Source organism: Nasonia vitripennis, chromosome 5, assembly GCF_009193385.2.
Source record: "Nasonia vitripennis strain AsymCx chromosome 5, Nvit_psr_1.1, whole genome shotgun sequence".
NCBI lineage: Eukaryota > Metazoa > Arthropoda > Insecta > Hymenoptera > Pteromalidae > Nasonia > Nasonia vitripennis.
In genome coordinates, this window is record NC_045761.1 from 7,793,368 (window position 1) to 7,816,260 (window position 22,893).

Here is a 22,893-nt window from a genome sequence, read left to right on the forward strand (position 1 = left end):
CACAAGTTTATGCTGCATAAAATCTATACAAGTTGCGTATATAAAGTACACAAAAATTTCTTTTGTGTATTTACACAAAAGTTGAAAGTATCATAAGTTTTTTAATGAATATTAATATTATTCATGTACAATTTTTCTTGACAATTCCAAATTCTATCAAAATTAAATTGTCTTAAACAAATTTTTAACAAAGAGTTGAATTTGATGCTCGTGGCCTGTTTTTCAATCACAACATGCGAATAGTCTCTGTATGTTTTGTACCTATAAGTCAATCACTACACTAATATCTCTTCAATAAAAACGTTGCTGTTGCTGTGGAGGAGGATAATTCCCAAACTGTTGCGGGGGATAGGACGACGAGGGTCTAGCAGACGGAGCGCTTCCGAAATTAGAACCTCCATAATTCGTTTGAGAAGGTGGAGGATACGGATTAGCCGGCATTCCGCTAAACTGACTTTGACTGTTCAAATTACTGAAGCCCTGATTAAAATTATTATAACCGTTATTTAAAAATCCCGAATTACCGCCGTAGGACTGTGATTGTTGCTGCGGTGGTTGTGAATAACTTTGGAACTGGTTAGAGGTGTAAGGTAACTGGGAACTGTTTGACTGGGAACTCAAACCGTAATTTTGCCCGAAACCGCTTGGAATAGTATTCGATGCCGAAACGGATGGTAAAAGTGAGCCCGACTGTGACATTTGAGAACTTTCAGACAACGGCGACAAGTGAGATTTAGAAACATACTTAGTAGGTAGATCACCCATTATATTGGCGATCAATCGCTTAGTCTCGTTCAGAATAACGTTAGGATCGTTAGTCTTGGAGTAATCTGATTTCTTAAAAGGTGGCGAATGCGACCTAGACCGCGACCATACTGTGGGTGATTTGGATTTCGATCTCGAGTACGATCTTTTCTTGGCTTTCTCGTTTTCATTAACATTTTTATCGGCGGCTTTGTAAATATCTTCAAACGTATAGTCATCATCGTCGTCTGACAAATCTAATTTCGCTTTTGATTTGTCATCAAGCTTTCTCCGTTTTTCCTCATCCTCATCGGCAAATATATCTAGCTTTGGTTTCCACTTCTCTTCATCGTCGCAAGGATTATGGTTTCCTTTGCGACTCGAGAACGGGGAAGCACTTCTTCGGAAATTACGGGGAGGCTCGTCTTGATCACTAGCTGGAGATATAGGTCTTAAAGCGGGGGATATAGGCGCGGGACCTAAGTTAACGTAAGCACGAAGTTTCTCAACTCTAGCGGAATCTGTTGCCTCGAGTTTCTTTAAAAAGTTAATGAGCCCATGCTGTTCGTCCGTGCTCAATTCTTTGAAGTTTTGTAAAAGTGCTTTTAAATCGGAATCCGACAAGGTTTCCATTTTAGCCGCATGGTCTATAGGTTTTTCCGGCTCAGGAGTTTTGATCCGGTAGCTATCTTTCAAACTTAAAGTATCGTTGTTACTGATAGAATTGCTATTACTATTAGTACTAGTAGCATTACCTGTCAAGCCCTTCACGAAGTCAGCCGTAGTAACAGGCTTATCACTATTTTTGGAAGCTTCTGCCATACCAACGACCGCGTTAATGAGTGTCTCTAATTCTTCTTGCGATACATTCGTCCTACCCTGAGCTATTAATGCCGCCGCGATTTGTTGTGCAATGGCTACTTTATCTACGGTACCCACGCCTGGTACACTCACTGGTTCAGATTTGCGAACAGGCTCAATTTCGATAGCACGCGGATACATCGCGCGATTAAGAAAGCCCATCTGTCTAGACTTCTCCAACAACTCTTTCTGCTTTTTCTTCTCTTCTTCCATCTTCTTTTTGCTCTCCGTCGCATTATGGAGCAATCTGGCTATATTCTGAATGGCATTCTTCGTAGGTGGAATCGCCACCTTCTCTATCATACCTGGGAACAGTAACAAAGTTCAAGTTAAACAAATTCTGATCCATTAAGCTTTAAACATAAATTTTAAGAAGCACAATAACAAAAAAAAAGAATTAATTCTCAATTGTGAGTAATACCTGCGAACAATTGACCCTTAAGCTTTTCCTTGACGGTCTCAAAGAGAACGCTCACTTCCTCGTCGAACAGCAGCTCTTCGGCTGAATTCGGCTTGGCTTTCTCAGCCGCCAACGCCTTGGATAATAGGGCCACAATCTTCGGACCCAAGGAGCCCAACTGCCCTTCCAGAGCGGTGAGCAGCCTCAACAATCCCACGATTTCCAAGTCCTCAGTCATCTCCTCCTTGGGCGGAGACTGTGACTTGTTTCGATCGGTCATAGGATAAGGGGTTGCATGATACCTTGGACGCGTCGGTGGGGCAGCATAGTACGGTTTCACATATCCACCGCGACCACGCGGATACGAATAATGATACGGATCTCGTTCACGTTCTCTAAGTGGATCGCGTTCTCTCAGAGGTTCTCGTTCGCGTTCTCTCAATGGATCTCGTTCGCGTTCCCTTAGTGGATCTCGATCGCGTTCTCTCAGTGAATCTCGATCGCGTTCTCTCAGTGGATCTCGATCGCGTTCTCTCAGAGAATCTCGATCGCGTTCTCTCAGACGATCTCGTTCTCTGTCTCTTTCCCTCTCGCGTTCTCTTTCTCTCTCACGCTCACGATCTCGTTCCCGGTCCCGTTCGCGGTCGCGCTCTCGGTCTCGTTCGCGGTCGCGCTCTCTATCACGCTCTCTGTCGCGCTCGCGGTCCCGATCACGGTCCCGGTCTTTCGCTGCGCTGTACCGATCGTGGTACCTGTCGATGGACTTTGTTGCTGGTTTCATGCCCACGTATTCCACCTCGTTGTCACTCTCCTGCTTTATGTTGACAGCAAGCTTGCCGTTCGACGGTGACTTGTTTTTCTCGCGTCGCGTCGATGGGAACACCGTCGGCATCTCTCCCTCGAGTTCGAGTTTCTTTTTAATGTCTGTTTTGCGCTGTTCCAGCTGCTCGGTGTGCAGCTCGCGCATTCGCTTGTTCCAGTACTCGATCCATTCAGGCTTGAAATCATGCTTGCTGGGGTCCTTGCCCTCAGCCTGGAGCTCCTTGTACCTTCGGTTCCAGAACTTTTTCCATTCCTCCGGATAGGCCGGGTGCTTTTCCGGGTTCTTTTCGTGGAACTTGAGCTTTCGCTCGAGCGACTCCTCGACGCGTTTAGCCTGTTCCTTGTACTTATTCCATCTTCGCTCGAGCGAACGAGACCGACCTCTCGATTTGTGGTTGTTTCGGTATTTATCGCTAGGTGACGATTTTTTTCCAAAGCGATCGAGGGAACGAGATCTACCGCGACGCGGCGATGGGCTACTCGAGATACTCGATAATGAAGATAAGGACTTTACATCTTCCAAACCATCGTCTTTCTCGGCCTCTTTATCAGGTTTCCTTATAGCATTTAACTTTTCTTTAGTCAAAATGCGTATTTTGAATCCACTAGAACAGTGAAAAGACATGTGTTTTACAGCCTGCTTCGTTTTATGCGCAGATAACATTTCTCAAAAAGCCTGTTTTCGGATCATAAAATTTGAAATATCTACGCTTGATGTAAAATACGAAATGTCGTTGTCTTCTCATATTGAATCGACTGTTTTCGTTAAATTTTTTTATTTTTAGATTAAAATAAATATTTTAATGCAACAGAGAATAGACTTTTTGATTTGCTTCTTAAAATACGTATATCTAATAAGCATTTATCTATTGTTCTTATAAAAAAATCCATAAACGAATCACGTAGAAAAAAGGCTCGCATTAATTTAAATTGAGATATAATTTTTTATATAAGTAGATGAAAGTTAACTTACGATTTCGACGAGTCTGATTTGGGATCAGCACCTTTTGACGAGTCTTTTGATGTCTTATCATGTGTTCTATCTTCTTTTTTATTTAAAAATTCTTCTTTTTCTTTTTGTTCTTCATACACAAACAAAAAATAATTTTTCTCTGAGTGAAAAATTTTAGTAACACTTAGATTCTTTAAGAAATGTAATATACTAACCTTTTTGCGTGACTTCAGCCATTTTATCTTCAAAGTTTGTCACCCAACGAACATCATACTCTTCCATGAAAGTAAGTTCCTTTGTTTCCCTACATAGGAAACAATTTATTCAAGTTAAATAACAAAATATATTGCACATTATATGTTGTGGGTAGATAAATTTTGAAAATATACACGCATTAATATAAATAGTAAAAATAATATGTGGTAAATGAAAATGTAAGCATGGATAGAAGTGTGATAGATAAATTATTGAGATAAGAGTCTCAACTTACTTAAAATGGTAGTCATGATATATCCTCTTAACAATCTGCACTTTGTTTTTTTCATATTGAAGCTTGTCCACCAACTGAGGTTGTAATCTTCCAAAATGTTGTTCAATCTTCTTAGCAACTAACACAGAGATTTCATTAGCTCCTCGTTTGTAATTAACAGTACGAGGTAGGTCTGATATAGCTCGCGATATTGTAGGAAAGTGACGATTCAAATACGTTATTCGATGATTATAACTGGTAATGTGAGCCATAACTGTTCGAGGATCCCCACGCTTATCACAAAGAACGCAGGTATAGCTAGGTTCTGGACTTTCTGGATCTACAATTTCTAAGAGATACTCTAGACCAACAAGAGGGGAACTTCTGTGTCGGTCTAAGCTCATTTGTATAGTCGTACTCCTGGATATTTGATCCTCCATACCTGGTGGAATTGGTTCTCCTGGTGCAACACCTTCTCCAAGAACATTTTTACTACTTTTTTTGACGATATCTGATCTTTTTGACCACAATAATACTGGATAAGGCCATTCTTCTAGCTTCATTTTATGACGATTGCATATGTTATGGCTCATTAACTTATGTGCTCCAAATAAAGCAATGTTGCAAATGTGACACCAGACATCACCATCTTCAGTTTCAGAATAAACTGGTCGTAAAGTACCATCTTCAGCAGTTACACTACTTCTCATCAATCTTTTTCGATCATGCTCTTCCTGCAGAAACAAATATTCAAATATAATACATAGAATAGGAACATATGTACAAATTACTATTGGTGTCATAAAAAATAATTACAAAATAATATGGAAATACATTAAATTAAATGTATTTCTTAAAAAATAAAATATAGATTACAATTCATTAATATTTTAATGAATTGTATTGCATGGTAGTAAAAGAAAAAAGCTTGCGTAGGAGTATAATTTGTTGTTGATAACCGTTGTAAAGCAGACGATATTCATACACTTTTCTTTATTTGTATCCCACATCACAGTCACTATTATTTTGGATGAAAAAATCTCACCTCACTAGATCTTATTGTTACCTCTAACCTTTACTTTGATTAAAAGAATCAAAGTAAATACTTTTAGAAGTAAATATCATTAAAAATATTTGTGTTCACACAAATACTGCTTTTCACTACTAATGGAATGCACATTTCTAAGATACTGAGAGAAAAAAAACACAGGTAGAGCATTTACCTTTTCTTTATCTTCTTGCGAGACATTCCCAGAAGGGTTCCGCCCCTCAATGTCAAGATCATCAAAGTTCTGCATGATTTGTCCTCAAATGTGAATAATCACCCAAGATGTATTCTGAAAATATCCAAAAACTTTGAGGAACTAATCTAAAATAAATTTTAATAACCCTTTACAATATTACTTTAGCAATGCGAATTTTAATTTTATGGATTTAAAGCTTCTTCAAGGATCAACTAGAATATAGTTTTCAAATATTGTATTATAATGCCAACTTATTTTTAAAACCAAAAACTTTAGTTAGCAAGAATCTGTATTACTTTGTGCAAACCATCTCATTACAATTTTGACAGTATATCTTTGCAAAGATATCCTGACTAAATATGAAAACCTAAGTTTCAACTTACCAAATATAGTTGGGTTTTAGGTTTGAAAATTACATCTGTTGATTTTCATCTTTTATTTATAAGTTGTTTATACAATATTAATAGACGCAGATCGCTTGTAGGCATTAAAATTTGCATGACCATAAAATTTGGCTTTCCAGGGGTAGACAACAAAGTATTACCATTTACTTACCATAATTAGTTTACAATTTATTCTATTTTCTATATTGTAAAAAATTAATGCAATGGATTAAATAAACAAAACCTGCTCCTAAAACATACCCATTTTTGCAACTTAAAATGTACTTATTTTTTTTTTATAAATTGCATTGTATTTTTTTTAAGCTTTGCTTACAAATAAGGGATCTACAATTGAAAATACTAAGATTAATAATATAAACAACCATGTTTTGCACGCAGCAAAAAACTATATTTGATTGATACAGAGAAACATAAATTTGAAGAAAATTTCTAAATTGAACAATCGTGAATCAATTTACTATTATAATTTAACTGCCTCCAGCTACTTACCGAGAAAAAGGATAAGCTGGATTCGTAAACATCTCTATGCTGTTCTCATCGTTTTCAAAATTCAAAAACACTAACTTGTTGAAAAATTAACTTGTTTAACGACTGTGCTATTTAGGCAAAGTTGAGTTCAGCTCAACTTTGCAAAGGACTAGCATAAACAGTGGGTATACAATATGCGTAGGTTCCAACGATACAAAATCTAAATACCTACGACAATGCTTAAGAGCTATGTGAACATGGAAAAATGCTGCGACACGTAAAAATATGCTAGATAGTACGATAATGGCATAGAATTGTAATTTTGGATGAACGAGGACAAGAAGAACGAGTTCGGTTACACACCAGGAAACATGTCGGCGGCATATATTATAAAGTATGTATTATATACGACAGAGACCGATAGACGAGAAAACTTGTGAGAAAGCTTCCCAGGAAAAAATTAAAATCACACAAGCGGTCTTTCTGAACGAGCGCAGTCCGAAATTTTCGCATCAAGCGTCCCGTCTCTCTCTCGTGAGGTTATCGGGACGTCGAGTCTATGCACCGGTACATAATTTTATTAAAAATTCGCTCTTACCCGAGCAAGTATAGCGTCAGTCGATCTCGCGCTGGCCAATCAAGGTCTGCATCGAGAAAGCGTAAGTATAAAAATATATATGTAAGTACAGTCCGGCGACCAGAAAAACGGTGGAAGCTTTATGAGAAGACTCTCTCCTCCGACACGCCATACAATATCTTTACCGCGCCGAGAGATTGAGTCGAGTCCTCAATGGCGACTCCGTAGCTGCGCGCGAGGGGGACACCCGACATATGCGTGTATATATAGTTGTATAGTCTGCAAACAGAGTATTGCAACCGGCAACATAGGAGCCGAAAATTCAACATGGCATATCGGATCACAAGACGGAGCTCGTGGCAAACAGATCGTACGTCTAGGTGTAGTTATGAAAAACGAGCTGACCTGGGCTCTCGAGCACTTACCCTGGCATCGACACTTTCGCTCAGCCGGATTTTCTCTTCGAGTCTTTCTCCCACAAGACCTTACGTCGTCGCAGCCATTTTCACTCTCTCGAGAGAGGAGTAGACTAGACGAGTTTGCGCTGTTGCAGTTGGCGGCCGCGGCGCTGCTTATATATATTTTTTGCTGTATATATAACTGCTATGGCGTGACTGATTTTTCGCTGCACCGGAGACTGACCTGCAGGCTCGGCGGCGTTGAGAAAATAGAAGAAACAAAATGCCCGATTTTCTGTGAGGCTGACAGTGAGTATACTTGGCGAATTTAGCACGAGCACAATGTACTCAGTGAACAGAGGACGCACGATTGCACGATGCCATTCCCTGCTGAAGCAGCGAAGCGAAACTGGCTGGTTACTTACTTTGCCTTAGGTTGGTATTGTTATACGCGTGTTTTCTTTGTTTAAATGCCACCTTTTACTTACTGCGTGACCGCTGAGAGGGGAAGGCTTCGGCAATTTTTATCGTTACGCGATTTCAAGATTATTAAGATAAGTACAAATTTTGAGCTAAACTTTTTTTTTTACTTTCGGTTTCTATGACAAAAAATGTTGTTGAGAGGGGGGGGGATATACAAACTGCATAGTGATGGTGTCTCTGTTTACACATGTGTATTTGTAGAGCAAACCGGCATCCTGGCAACCACTACGAGTAAAAATAATAACTGCAGTAAAACTGTACTATTTATGCGTATGTACAGTGTGTTGAAAGAAATTTTCAATAAAAATTAGGTTAGTGGAGCTTAATTTTATGAATTAAGTATCACAGTAAATGCAAATACTCCGATATCAATTTCAGATTAATCGATATTCATATGCATGCAATAACGCAAACTTGATTATTTATTCATTTACTTTTTGTATACGAAGCTTCGCAACGACGTACCGTATACGCTGGGGCATTTTTCTACCTTATCAACCGACGTTTAAAAATAGTATTTGGCTGTTGATAACAGCACAATTAATCTATGATATCCTTTGCGTCTTTTCAACTTGAAATTCTTTCATAACAAATAAAATATAAAAATAACTGTGGATATATTTAAATGTATAATATAGCCATGAGACTATACACGTTTTTCTTCTTTCTCTCAAATTAATACTAACAAAGCTTCCTTCTTATATAAATTCCACTTAAATTTAAAATGATTTCTCGGATAAAATTATTCAATATTTTTTCTTTCTCTTGACACGACGAGTAGATCCCTTCATTACCCACCCTAAAACCTTTTTCAACCTCATCCCCAATCACGCGCGCAATTCAAATCCACCGCAAATCTCCACTAATTCGTTCAGAGTGTCACCTCAACATCAACCTTTCAACATAAAAAAAAGTGACAATTCCAAAATAAATTTCTCACCAGTCACCATGAGCGCTATGGTAACAAACTTATCTCACGGCGTGTCTTTGTCAGCACGTCAGAGGGCGGAAGAGCAGCCAATCGATTGCGCGATGTGCCTTCGAGAGAACTTCTCTGTCTCTCTCTCTCTCTCTCTCTCTCTCTCTCTCTCTCTCTCTCTTCTGACCCGCTACTATATACTCACTATATTCCTCTCTTCTATAACACTGCACAACGTGCGCTACTGTTAGCATCCGCGAGACTATAGGGCTAGAACTCGTTTTTTTTGCTCTCCCTGCAGCGCCTTTCTCCACTTTCCGGCTTTGTCTGTTATTCAGAACGGATGGAGTCTTCGTTTTTAAGCTTTTGTCGAAGCCTCCTGCTGCTGCTGTACTGCTGCAAGCTTCAGTGAGCATACTTTTGTCGTAACTTTGAAAAAAAAATAGAAATAGCGGAAACAAGCTTCGCGACTTTGCTTTGTACCAAAGAAAAAAAAAACAGATCAATGACTCTCTTTTGCCTACGTATACACCCGTCACGTTTTTGCGCTATAATCAATAGCGCTAAATATTCGTTCGTGTGCTGCAGCTGACGTGCGCGTTCAATATGTGTATACTACGTTGTTTATTGTTATTATTTTTCGCGGTGTGCGAAAGTGGAACGATTTCATAGTTAACGATAACGATGCAGCGAAGCTCGGTCAATCGATAAACTTCACAATAATCTAAAAATAGCCGCGCACTGACTTCCTTTATGTATTATGTGTAACGAAAAAGCTCGATTCGCAAGAAGTTCGTATATGAGATTGCGCACATTTATTATATCGATGGAAGTGGCGCTCGGTGGAAGAAAATTATGCTGATGGAATGATCTATAGGGTATATATTCATGCCGTCGAATCTTTTTGCGTCTACCTGATGAAACTTCTAAGAGAGTACAAATTGACTATAGCTGGCAAGATCAAAAATCGATTGGTGTAAAAAAGGTCAGTCGTGCAAAAGCTCGCGGAGATTTTGTTGCAAAAAAGCATGGTTAACTCGGCGGTACAACGAATTCTTTAGATCACATTCATTATATCTCAGGTAGACAAATGTAGGTAATTACTTTTTGTGGGGCCTATCCCTTGTATAACTAACATCGTAGCATAAAATAACGCAATTCAGTCGGTATAATAGATTCGGTAAGGTGTAAGTAATTCGATTAATTCTAATGAGTCCGGAGATAATCCAATTCGGAAAAAGTTGCTATACAACCACTGAGGGCTGGGCTAATCAATGCCTTGGGATGTTTCTAGATTACTTACATCCCGGCAATATTCTTGACACGTTTGTGCTTCCGCGAGAGTATATCGGTTTACAAAGTGAATAGGCAACGCGGTATTAAATAATTTAATAGAGCGTGTTTATTAACGCAAATTGATATTGTGTGTAGTAGGGATCACGGAGTAATGAATGTTAATGTATTCCGTTAGAAATCATAGATATCCATACTGCTATCCGCTTCGCTAGTGTTTTCGCACATAAAGCTTTATATTTTATGACGCTCGATTGATAATCACATTTCAAAGAAATTATTAGCTTCGATATAATATGTTAATGCTGAGGATTATGATTTTCTTCAACTGTGTATAAGAGTACGTTTAATTTTGTTTGTTGAATTAACCAACCGAATGAAATACGTTTCGTATTCCATTTCCATTCGCTACTAAAGCTTAAATACATAGCGTTTAAATTCCAAACTTTATAAATGAAGCTTAAAGCTGACAATTTTTATCAGACATTTCTAACAAAAGTCATTCGCAGCTTTTACCACCAGTAGCTAATAAAATTTCGAAGGAATATATAGGAAAAACTTCGATAACAAAGAAAACCAGGTCACGAAGTATAGAAAGCTCGTCAGAGTTAAAAACTGCGAAACTCGATATCTGCCAGTGCGAATATCACTCGCATCACCTTTTAATCTTGGCTCGCTCGCGCGCGAAGAAGTCAAGCTCGCCAAAGCCGCGAGTCAAGCTCGCTCGAAACCGCATACCGCGCGTGAACTAAAAAAAAGCTCCTACCCTCGTATCCCATCAAAATCCGAAAAATCCCGTGAAAGTATACAGCAACAAAGCCAATCTCTCACTACATATTCCATCAGAGCTCACCGCATCACGCGTCCATTTGAGGGAGTTCGCTAGAGGAACTATCGACGACGTGTCACAATAAACTGAGCTTGCAGTGAGCTTGAGCCTCGTTTTACTGGACGCGAGAGCTTGCGATCGATGAAAGGTACACGAAATACGTACGTTATGCACACGTTCGCGGGCGAATGTATTCTCGCCATTATCGTTAGCGAAACAAGCGCGCTGGACACAATCGACGCAATTACGATCTACGCTTGGCTTTTACTAACGGACATACGTCTACGTATATCTATCTGTAGGTGGACGTGTAATTCGATGTACGGCTCGGGACTACTTCGACTCGAGCTTTCAGCAGTGTATGCTATAGAGCGAAGAAGCGCAGTTTAGCGTGGTTCTGTATAGTTCTGATTGTCTTTGATGCTGACGAATCTCTGCTGGGCTGTGGCATATTTCGGCAACGCCTGTGGAAATTCCGATAGAGAAGGGGAGAGAGAGAGAGAGAGAGAGAGAGAGAGAGAGAGAGAGAGAGAGAGAGAGAGAGAGAGAGAGAGAGATCGTTCGCATAGCCGCGCGATGCTTGTCTCTAATTTGATTCAGCGTTTGATCGATGATGAGAGTTGCATGATGACTTTCGAGAATGCTCTAGCCCACACTCGCGATGTGCATGGGATGCACTTTGTTATACGTTGTATTAAGAGGAGCTTTTGGTTTCGTGGCTCTGGAGTTTGTAAGAATGTAACGCTTCGATATCACCGGACGAAAGCTGCTTTCTTTGCGAATCACAAACGGTACTTTTTAGAGTATATTATTGAACAGATTTTGCGGTCTCCGTGCACGGAAGGAAAAGTGGGTATCGTTGTTTATTCAAAATTTCTATTATCTTTTGGATCGATAAGTTCGTGATATCATGCCGCAGGTTTACTTTAATCATGTAACGGTATGAAGATGTACTTAATAAACCAGATATTGGATTTCAACAAATTTGCATAATTACGGGTGGTATGGTTCTAATCGTGTTAATTCGAAAACATATACTTTACATTTTATGTACAAGGTAATGTAATATACTTCTGATTGTAAATTCATTTATATTTGTTCGGAACGTTGATATCGATACTCAAGAAAATATAGCAACCTGTATAGAACTGAAACGTAAATCAATATACAAAACTAACATTTGTGTTAAATCTTTTGTTTCCGGGCTCGACAAAAATATATTTTTAAATTAAAATTCCGGGAAGCGCAAATCTACATATTGATATTGAAGCTGTACCCAATCTGAATTTAAATACGCAGTGATTTTCAATTCGAAGAAGAAATTCGTGGCGCATGCGAGGGAGTGCGTTACATAGGAAATCTGAAAATTCATTTAACATGTTTATTGTTGCATGCGCTCACACATTACGTAAATAAAACGTTTTCATCATTCATCGCATTCATGTTTCATTCTTAAATTTCCAGAATAGAACATACATCCATTCGATATGATAATGTATTACTGATTAAAATATTTACTACATTTATGCAATTCTGAATACCAATAGTGCTTTTACAGACATTTACATTTCGGGTTATCTGCACTTTGGTCTGCGATGCTTTCATCAAAGCCAAGCTCTGCATCTGGTCTACTGATAAGACTTTGAGGATAGCTTCTTCTGAGTGACTGCTAGCTCAGCTGTGTCCATACAGTCCAAAACCAATATCTCGGCTAGCCTCGCCTAATGTTACATAGATGAGGGATGAAGCAGTTTGCGTATGCTAAGCTTGGAATAGTTGATGAAAAAATTTGAAAATACATTTTTTAAAGTAGCTGATGCTTCGTTTTATACTTCAGAATATCGAAAATATAGTGAGTATATGTAAGCAAAGTGGTTTGCACGAATACCGCACCATTAACTAAAATTTCGTATAATTTCAGATCGTTTTGAAAATGTTTACCAATTCTGAAAGTTTCAAGAAGGTAATAGCCATAAAAGCAGATAGAAACAAAAATTGGGTATCATTCCGCGCAATTTCTACCTACTTATTTTTACGGATATTTCCGGGAAAAGTGTGCACTCGAAACTTTGGAAATAAGCGGATGCCATTCTAGCACAGAGCAAGTACGTTTAGATTTAGCTTTTAAAATATGCCAATTATAAGTTTATAGTATATAATTATGCAAATCGAGCCGCTGAACAGTTCGGATTCAAATTAACTCGACGCATTTAAAATCCTCTCCCATCCAAACCGACCATATGGACACTCGCACACCTGCATAACTGCACTTACGCGCAGCTACAATTGCACTAAACTAAAGAAAGCGTCACAAAGCGCAGCGACAAGGAACGAAAAAATCAGGTGCTGTGACTAATGTCAACGTCGCACACGATCCTCGGCGGAACGGCTAAACAGTTAACACGACAGAGAGACGCGGCATAATTCATCACGCAGGCCTACAATTCCAGAGACGAACGCGTGCGTGCATATCACGCATTATATAGCCTCAGAATATGGAGACGTATAACGCGCTTACAGCACCGGACTCTCGAGGCGACGAACGGTATTTACGCGCGCTTCTCCGCGAGTCCGCGATCACGTGGTACATGCAGTGGGCCCGAGGCGCCCGGAGTGGGGGGAGAAGAACCGAGAGGGGCCTGATCGAGAATCGAGATTGTGCCACGCGCCTGGGCCAGTAGTGTACTGACCGGGCTTCCATCTTTTCACCTGCCGCGTATAGAGTCTCATTGCGGATGTCGGACGGATTTCTGTGCGGTTGATACTTGTGGATATAAAGTGGAGAATTCCAAGGTGATTTAGTTGCAGACTAGTGAATTATTTTGTTGTGATTGTACAGTGGTTGCGTGTAATTTTTATTACGCGGAGTTTCGTCTTCCGGCTGACCTCGATCGACCTTCTTCTTCGATATCCTTCTTGAATCGAAATAATCTTCTCCACTACTCTCGAGTAAAAAATCTATACCACCGCGTTTAAAACCAAAACATCGTAACTTCCTTTACACATAGTCAAGCGCAATCAAAGCTAGCTCACAGGTCACTTCTTATACATGCTTGCTTCCGCGAGCGAGCGACCCACTATTCCAAACGCCGCATTATACCCGTACACTTTCAGCAACTTATCAGCAAGCTCGTCCGAGCGCAAATAAATTCTCCGAAGCAGAGAGAATATAAGATACGGCTGATCCAATTGCGATTTTTGCGAAAACTAGCCTCCCATCGCGCGCGCCCATATCTACATCCTCTGCGGGCTCCGCAAGCGAAAACAACTATTAATCTTCCCGCGCATCCGGCGTCATCCCAGCGCGCGTCTGGAACATCCTCATCTCGAGTTTAACACACAGATTCTTCTGCTTCGCACAGACGACAACGAGGAGGAGAGCTATCAGTCGAGACGATGTCACGGCTGCATCTGGCGCTTACGCTCGGTTCTTTGGTCTTGCTGGCGGTGCCAAGTGCCCAGTGGCCCTATCCGCTGTGGTCCACCGCCTCTCAGCCGCAGAAGCCTGCCCGCAACGGCCTTACCAGCAGCAGCAGTCTTCTCCCCAGAGGTGAGTGTTTAATTGCTATGCGCTAGTGCAATTTCGCGGCCCGCTCGGCATGCATCATCTTGATGGGACAAGCGAGAGGCAGAACAATATGTGTGTGTCCTTTAAAGGCTATAACGCTCGATACTTCCAACTCGGCGCTGTTGCTTCCGTGTATATACGCTCTCTCGACGGCCCGTTTACACGCACGAGGATGGGCTTGTGCGCGCGAGCGATCGCGAGAATTATCCACACTTCGAGGCTCAAAGCGTATACACACAGGTTGCGTGTTTGCGGAGCCGAGCCTTTGAGCGGCTCGATGATGCTTGTTTGACAAGCTATTTTTTTCCCCCGAGCCGTTACACGCGAGGGCTGCTGCTGCGGTTTAATCTTGCGGTAGCTCTCGCTTGCTCCTACGGGTGTATGCACCCCGTGTATAATAGACTGTCGAGTTTCCGCTTTTAAGGTTTTTTTTTTATAATGAACGGACGTTCGCACTATTTTTAGCGTGGAAGCGTTGAATTACGCATATAGCTTTAGTTTCTTTGAAGCCGGTGTCTTGACACGCTCGTCCTTTATCTACTTGTTTTCAGTGTAAAGCGAAACTCGTCAAGCTGTTCCAGGACCTTTATTTTGTCGGTTGATTTTTTAAAAGGCTTTCGGGAAGCTTTACGTATTTATCCGCCGGGGACTATGGTATTGTTACTCGTGTATAGGAATTGCCAATTTCGAGTTACACGCTGTGCAAAATAATTATGCGCAGTATGTAAATGGTGTTTTTTTTATACGTTGACATACAGTGTATCCGATCCGTAATGTAAACATTAATATTATCATAGCAAAGCAGTACACTCGCCAAGATTCCAATTTAAAAGCCATTGAATTTTAGAGGGAGCCGCACACATCCTACTTTAGCTGGCACATTCGAATGCAATTCAATATGCATAAACGAATCTGTTTTGTGAAAAATTGATTCGTCACTTTACCTCAGACTTAATACCCTACTGATTGAGTGAGAAGACAATCTACTTTACACCCCGTGGATGAACTTTTTTTATTACAATTTTCGCATAATGTGCAATTCAAAAGCAATTTTAAAATTCATCAACTGCTCCGTGAGTTTTCATCCCACTGAAATTCATCTTCGAGGAAGCACTTTGTAAAATTGTAAATCACGCCTTTGGAGATATAAATGTATATTTTTATTTTAGAGACATTAATATTCCACTGGCTTGCGCTGCAAAGTAGCATATCTCGAGAGAGCGCATTGTGAGGCTTCATTATTATTCGGAAACTGGGATGAAATTAATGCAGTGTTATGTTTACGGCTATGCTGTACCGACTTACGGGTGATTAATCGAGCATTCGTATTTGCATAAGGACTTTGGAAAATTGAGGAAAAGCCCTGTTAAATATAGCCGAAAGGAGCTTGAGATTTCGTCGCGGAATGCTATCGTAAGCGTCGCAGCTGACTTGCCGAAGTATTACGTGTGAATTTGCATACGGTCGTCTGTATTCCCCAAACTTAAAAGTTGTATTTATTTGATTCTGTGCGTTTTAACACGACTGATAAACTGTGTTGTGAATGAGATCTCATTTTTCTATTTTTTTCTCTTTTTTAATTATAAAGGATAGCTTCATATTTCTGTATAATAGTTTCAGGCGAGAGAATTTGAAAATAGGAGGGTGATCCCTAGCGGATATCTCATACTCGCCGTCGTGGCGCGGTGGATGTGGAGAATCGGAGGGTTGAGAAAAATGATAATCCCTTGCAAGAGCGTAACCGGGCTAAATCTTAATAAATTCTTCGAGAAATTGTATCATTCTTCGTTTAATAAGATTCATCTCTCGAGACGAATCGGCGCAGATTCGTTTGAGAAATATTTCACTATTACAATTTTAAATTTCATCCTTTATCGTCTCACAAAAAAGGCAAACGACGTTTAGAGGTATACTCGAGTGAATAATACTAATAATAATGCAGTTTTAAAAAACGAACTTATATATTTCGGTAAAACAATTCGGTAAACTTAACTTGTATAACAATAACATGTTTGATGAACGATTTTTTCTTTTTAAAACAAATAAGTATATGGCACGAAACTCTTAACAATAAATAATACTTGAGTACAAGAGCCATGGCGATTAAAGTACGATAAATAAATGATGAACACTTACAATAATAAAACTCGCACAAAGGTAAAGTAAACGCAATCGCCGATACAGAACGAATAAAACCTTCGAAAACGCGACGCACAATTGCAACACAAATATCATTAAAAGTCTACTAATAAACGATAATTGTTCGATTTTCGTTTGATCAGAACATTAAGATGGCGAATATCGCCGTCGCTGCGACTAGCAAAAGTTGAATCACTGTTCGTGTGGCACTTGCGACGTAACCTGTGGATTATAATTCTTTAATATTTCGTCGAATCGAGACAAAAAATTAGCAAAAGGAAAAGTTCATACCTGAAGCTTGGCAAAGGCCACCGACGAAGCGGAAGTTCTTCCTGCACGTGCAAACATTTTTGTCGGAACATCCCAAAGCGTTGACGTTGGCCGGCGCCGCCAATTGGTAGCAGCTCTCCTCCTCATGGGTACACGTTTCTCCGTATGCTGAGGAAAAAAAAATCAAGATTCAATTCGATTCAAGCATTATGCCGTTACGAGATGTACCGCGACAACGAAAATTCTCCAACTGTTTACGTTGCCATTGAATCCCAAGCTCGAAATTGCAACCGCTCGCGGAGCACACACGCGGAACAAACAAAGCTTTCTCGTCGGTTCTCTTAGGAACGTAAATATTTTGATCCCGGCTTTCCCGTGCATACCAGCGAGCGAATTCAACCGTTTCTTCCGAAAACCCGGGCGAGATGGTCGCATTTGAAATTCGAACGATTACTCTTTCCTTTGAAACGAGTCGTTCAGTACTCACCTTTATTAGGAATGCAGCGCTTTTTCGTGTAGGCATAGTGGTAGTCGGCCCAGCATCGGCAGATGCCCTCATTGCACTCGGCACCTTTCAGACCCATGGTGCACTGTATCGTCTCGTTACACTTGTCCATCACTTCGTTCGCTATTTGGAGACAGTGTTGGTTGTTGTCGCTCATCACCATGTGGTTTTGACAGTCGCAGGTGCCGAGTTTCTCGATATCCTTATCCGACTTGAAGCACTTGGCGCCTATGATGTGCCTGCAGTCCATGTCGATGGAGCATCTCCGGTCCTCGCCTGTGTAACAGAGAGATGGGACGAAGGGTTAATAATGCGAGTGTCATCGTTCTTATTAACAACCAACTTACCATTAAACCGTGCACTAACGACGATGTCCTTGTTGGAGCAGTGCTGGTACATCTTCGTCGTGATATTCGGGCACATGCAGATCCCATTGAGGCATATCGGCCTCGACGGCTGCGCGAGGATTATGTTGCAGCCCTCGTCGTTCCTGCATGGAATCGCCGATACTGGTGGAAGATGAAAGCCCAACGCGATTAAGAATTTTACCGAGGGATGCAAAAATCGATTGTCGGCGAAGATTTATCAGGTGAAAGAATGAAACTTACGGTAAGTGTCAGCTCGGATCGAGAGAGCGAAGAGGAAGACGACGCAGATGACGGATTTCATTTTGGTCCGGAAATTCACGCGACGTGTGCTGCTTATTAAAAACCGATATATACCTACAGGAGAAGGTTTCGACCGGACGATGTGTACACCGATCGATCGTCGAAGAGCTACTGAGCTGAGATATCGGGCTCTCGCACAATGTCGTCTATCTCGTCGTGTGTGTGTGTGTGTGTGTGTGTGTGTGTGTGTGTGTGTGTTGGTAAACACGAGCGACAAATTTTCGCGCGCGAGTGTGTATGTTACTGTCTCGAGCAGCGCCACTGATTTTAAAACGAGTCGAATTGTATTTCTGTATACCGGGCTGCTGGATAATCCGTCTTTTATCGCGAGACGCGCTTATCGCGATGAAACTAATTCCGCGCGGGGGTGTGCCGGATGGAAGTAATCGTATGAAATTAGTGGGACGAGGGTAATCGTTGCTCGCACAGCTCGAATGACGTTATAACGGTCTCGTGTTTTTTTTTTTTAATTCAGCGATCTAATTAGCCGTTTTTGGGGATGAAAAAACGATGCCGTCGAAGCCTTAGAGGAGATCAAACGAATTTTACTTCATAAAAGAACTGAAGATAATTACGCTGACTCGTCTCGTAAGCTCGTCGCGGATAATGTGACACGTCTATGCGGCGAGATACTTTCAAAACGGCTACATGATATACATATCTAATTAACGACGGACTTGTGTTTACATACCTTCGTACAGCAGCTTATTCCGAGAAAACGTATAATTAATTAACTACACTGCTTTTACGCAGCTCCACTGCGAGTCTAATTAATATAACCCAAGAATATAGTCGAGACGTTATTATTTTTAATATGTATCCCGTCGCGCATATTCGGGCATATTATTATTACAAGCGGCTGCGTCATTTTTATATAACATATTCCGTTATATCGATAAAATGGCGCAGCATCTGCTGCATCGCTGTATTATATACGGAGAGAATTCATCTCGCATATTTCTTGCAACAGCTTCGAGTTATGCAACCCGAACGTGCGGCGGCTTAACGCACGTTTTCGCGGTGCAACTTACACAGAAAATTACAATACACAGGCGCGTGACGTAGCAGACATTTGTTTGTCAACGTTCAGGCATATAACCACGCAGTTATTTTAAAAATCCAATCGCGTACCTATAGAGACATCAACCTTCGGCTTTTCGCGAAAGAAAATCAACGAGCTGATTTTCCGCTCGGGAAATCCAACGTCTCCCTCTCCAGAAGAGGCTTGTATAGGTGTACACGAGCGATCGGCGAAATAGGACTCCGCGGCCTCGTTAATACACGCCGGCAGAAATCGTCGACGGCACAATGCGCGCGCGTCGTGCAATCATTTGCTCGCTCGCTCGGCGCAGGCTGTATTTTCGCGAGCGGCTCGAGAGCTTTCCTCTATACATCGTAACGGAGCTACACACCCTGACTAATTGTTTAAAGCAGCTGAAGCAGCAGCAGCAGCAGCAGCAGCTTCGGTCTGTGCAATATTCAAGAAACTCGAGCAAGTGAGGGAGAGATTTCGCGCGGGAGAAAGAGACGACGGCGAAGCCGCACCGAAGCGAAGCGATAAAGCAGCCGTTCCGGGAATAATTCAACCCGACGCTGCTGCTGTACTGTGCAGCTAGAGTCGTATATACAGTGCCGACGAGCTTTGCGACGGTTTGTACATGTATATAGGTGATAGTACGAGGAAACTTCGTTTCGGTAGCCCGAAGGTTATTACCATTATTAGATGTCGCACTACGTCCCGGACCCGAATGACGACTTTTCCTGGAAATTCTTTTCCGAACTCCTTGGGGGTGTGTGTGCGCGCGACGCTGTTTTCGCGGAATAACGCAATCGCGCGAATTTCATTTCGGAAGAGGTCGATTCGATATATGTATACCGTAAGCGACGCGTAATTTCATTGCTGCGTCGATCGCGAAAAAATCTATAGATACACGCGCACAGCTGTGAGCTTCGGGTGATTGAATTAAAAAGCGAGGGCCGTTCTCGAGATAGTCGTGTATGCGCGTTCTTCATTGTTTGGAAATTTCGAACTCGATTCGGTGAAGTATACACAGTATATAGTATCGGCTTTAACCAAGTTCAAGCGGTGCTGTATACGGGCGCGGCTTTCCAGTTTAAACTTATCGCATTACGTATACGATCCTCTATATTATACACCTACTTCGCTTTGTCTCGTTCGAACGATTCACAGCGTGGAGATGTACACTTGGATGTTTCGGCTTTTTCCCGATAACTGCATTGTGTACTTTTTCACCTAAATTTCCAGACGAAACTACAGAAATTCAGAATTATTCAGACGCAAATGTTATACGCTTGAGACAACCACTTTCTTTGTATCACAAACACAAGAGAGCCGGCGCGTTTTATGCTATATAAACCGGAGTGTGCATTTCAGTTTCGTATTGTATTCCGCAATTATGTTGTAATTAAAATACGGCAAGTCACCGGCGGTCATAATTATACTCGGTCTGTGCGAATGAAACTTGCTTGTAATATACTGTACAGTTGGTAACAATAGATTGTTATCCGAGACGGACGCACGGCTTGTTCTAAAGTTCTTAACAGTTCAAGAAGCCACGAGGCGAACATGTTGGTTACGCGATAAAAGCATACGAGCTTCTATTATAATTATTCCGATTATAGTTTGATTTTATTTCGACAAAACTTTCTGCTTCATACGATTCCATCATTCCGAATAATTATACATATACGCACGTACCCGAGCAAAATACAAATTACTGCTCGCGCAGCTCCTCTCGAGGAATTTCGTATCTCTCGATACGTTTGCGCATTTCGTTTCCAAGCGAGCAAAAGCGAGAGAGTTGAGTCGCTGCTCTGACGCGTACAAATGAACCAGCCGGCTATATGGCGCGCGATTCAATTCGCTAACGAGGACTTTTAATTTAACGAGCTTTTCGCCTCTTAATTAATCTCGGACGCGTATAAGCTCCTAGAGGGGCGGAGGAGCTGTGTGTACTCAGGTATATATACTCTATCAGGGAAATTTTCGAACAGCGCTTATTGCGCACTTACTTAAATGTTTTAATAGCTTTATCGTGTCCGCCCTGACGACGATTTTAACTACTCATTATAAACGCTTTTGAGTAATCAGCTGCTATTCTACCTCGAGCGAGCTATGGCGCCATACTGTATATTTATTAGTGAGCAGAGCGAGCCAAATGGGTTTTGCTCTTTTCAAACGCGGCTTCGTCATTCTACATATAGCTACCGATGGCAATTCAGTTCAAGCTACTCTGGGTAATGACTACTTTTTTTTCGGATTCGAGAAAAAAGTCGCACGCGCAACAATTGCCATTGTACGTCAGAGTGAAAAAGAGGAGGAAGCGCCGTGCACAGCGAGCTTTGATTGGCTTTTGAAAAAGTCACGTTCCTCTGAAGGGCCGGCGTCGAAGCTTTCGTCGTTAACGTAGATTAAAACCCGGTTCACGACGGTAATGACAAAGACCAAAGAAGGATGGATTAAAGCACAGGGCTATAGCTGTTTACGGCAATGCAGTTCTTCTTTATTAAAAATAAAGCCTATGAGAATGGCGATTAGTGTCGAGCGCAGAGGCTAAAATACAGACACGTGAGAGGAAATAATTCGTCGGTATGAGCTCCCGAGACGCTCGTGTGTCGAAATCCGTATAACAGCGACGACGTGCGAAGCGCAAGTATATCGTTCGCGCTTATAGTCTGGCGAATTAATGCCACACAGAGAGGAAATCAAAGTTTCAGCAACTGTACTCGCTCGGCTCTCGAGATCTTTCATGAGATCCTCGTGACAATATATGTTATACTCTGTTCCAGCAGCATCACTTCTTCTTATTCTTCTTCTTCTTCTTCTTCTTCTTCTTCTTGCAGTTCTCAGTTTCTTCCCGGAACCGGTGGCGGAGGAGTGTCTCTCGGCGGATAAGCGCCGCCGCGGAATATGCATGAACACGTACGACTGCCGCATCCAGCGCGGCACCTTTCAAGGACCGTGTGCTCTGGGCTTCGGCGTTTGCTGCGTCTGTAAGTCGATTATTCCTTTTTTACGATGTTTTCTCATTCCGAATACGTATATTAGTCGTGCTACAGGGGGAGATTCGAATGCGTATGTGGACGGATCGGGGCACGTGTGTACTAATATTGAATGTAATTATCGCGCGCTTCCGCAGTTATAGCGCATCGGATTCCAATAAATTCTCTCAAGAGTCATCTCTTGCGCCGGTCGCGTGCGGGTAATCAGGAGCCGGGCAAATTGCTCGAGCTCCTGCTAACGTATACGTGTACACAAGCTGGAAGGATCTCGCTGGCGGATTAAATTCGCTGATGATGGAAATTTTGAGCGATTATCGACTGCGAGAGAATATTTTAAAGTTTATAGTTTTGATTATACTATATAGCGGATCGTGTGTGCGTTTGAATGTTTTTCGTCGATTTTTCAAAGCTGTCTGTAGGAAAATCCGAGTAACGAACGTTTTATTCGGCAAATATTGAAAGAATGGCTTTCACCGGCTCGCTTTTTTTGAATAATAAACAATAACGAGCTATATGAAAGTATTCGGACGACACTAAATAAAATAGAAAAAACATCGATTCTGCCGATACGATAACTATTCCATACCCAAAGCCGCGAGAAACGTTCCCGACTACTATCGCGAACTACATTATAAAACCCGCATCTGCAGAGGCGAGAAAAAGGAGCGTCCGCGCTTAAAAGCACGAAATTAAGGCGGATGAATTTTTCGCGCCGCGGAAAACAGATGGCAAAAAGTCGTATATTTCAGGCATACAACGCGGGGAAATATGCGCGCCGCGAGATAGAGCTGCATCCCGACTATATAATATGCTACGCGCAAAAGGAGAAGCGAACGTCTCTCTCTCTCTCTCTCTCT

General features: G+C 41.4%; 4 protein-coding genes across 9 annotated transcripts in view; 1 reads left to right on the top strand and 3 right to left on the bottom strand.

Annotated features, from left to right (window-relative positions):
- LOC100120495 (uncharacterized protein CG7065) lies at positions 1-7,911 on the bottom strand. 4 transcript variants are annotated; one of them, XM_032600104.1, is made up of 8 exons: positions 7,584-7,911; positions 7,367-7,509; positions 5,472-5,585; positions 4,270-4,982; positions 3,995-4,083; positions 3,801-3,909; positions 2,027-3,432; positions 1-1,910 (listed from the first exon to the last, which is right to left on the bottom strand). In XM_032600104.1, the coding sequence occupies exons 3-8, from the start codon at positions 5,544-5,546 to the stop codon at positions 292-294; spliced, it is 4,011 nt and encodes a 1,336-aa protein (XP_032455995.1). In that variant the 5' UTR covers positions 5,547-5,585; positions 7,367-7,509; positions 7,584-7,911; the 3' UTR covers positions 1-291. The 4 variants fall into 4 exon arrangements, with proteins under 4 accessions (XP_032455995.1, XP_032455994.1, XP_008216928.1 ...); XM_032600103.1 differs by having other exon boundaries at positions 7,367-7,764; XM_008218706.4 differs by lacking the exons at positions 7,367-7,509; positions 7,584-7,911 and adding an exon at positions 6,963-7,333.
- LOC100120444 overlaps positions 7,853-22,893 on the top strand; it is a 25,275-nt gene continuing 10,234 nt past the window's right edge. The window contains exons 1-5 of one of the 2 annotated variants that reach the window (XM_008218708.3): positions 7,853-8,133; positions 12,422-12,715; positions 12,785-12,968; positions 14,226-14,413; positions 21,878-22,027. In XM_008218708.3, the coding sequence (XP_008216930.1) occupies positions 14,260-14,413; positions 21,878-22,027 (304 nt within the window). In that variant the 5' untranslated portion in view covers positions 7,853-8,133; positions 12,422-12,715; positions 12,785-12,968; positions 14,226-14,259. Of the gene's footprint in view, positions 8,134-12,421; positions 12,716-12,784; positions 12,969-13,548; positions 13,657-14,225; positions 14,414-21,877; positions 22,028-22,893 lie in introns of those variants that run through there. The other variant, XM_008218711.3, reaches the window with a different exon arrangement.
- LOC100678142 lies at positions 16,369-18,140 on the bottom strand. The gene is made up of 5 exons (XM_003424393.4): positions 17,954-18,140; positions 17,693-17,854; positions 17,328-17,621; positions 16,862-17,008; positions 16,369-16,792 (listed from the first exon to the last, which is right to left on the bottom strand). The coding sequence occupies exons 1-5, from the start codon at positions 18,012-18,014 to the stop codon at positions 16,710-16,712; spliced, it is 747 nt and encodes a 248-aa protein (XP_003424441.1). The 5' UTR covers positions 18,015-18,140; the 3' UTR covers positions 16,369-16,709.
- The window catches only part of LOC100120416 (potassium voltage-gated channel protein Shaw), a 46,656-nt gene continuing 41,776 nt past the window's right edge, over positions 18,014-22,893 (bottom strand). For both annotated transcript variants that reach the window (XR_004227945.1, XR_004227944.1), the window contains one exon: positions 18,014-22,025. The gene's annotated coding sequence lies outside the window, so the exon portion shown is untranslated. The remainder of the gene's footprint in view (positions 22,026-22,893) is intronic.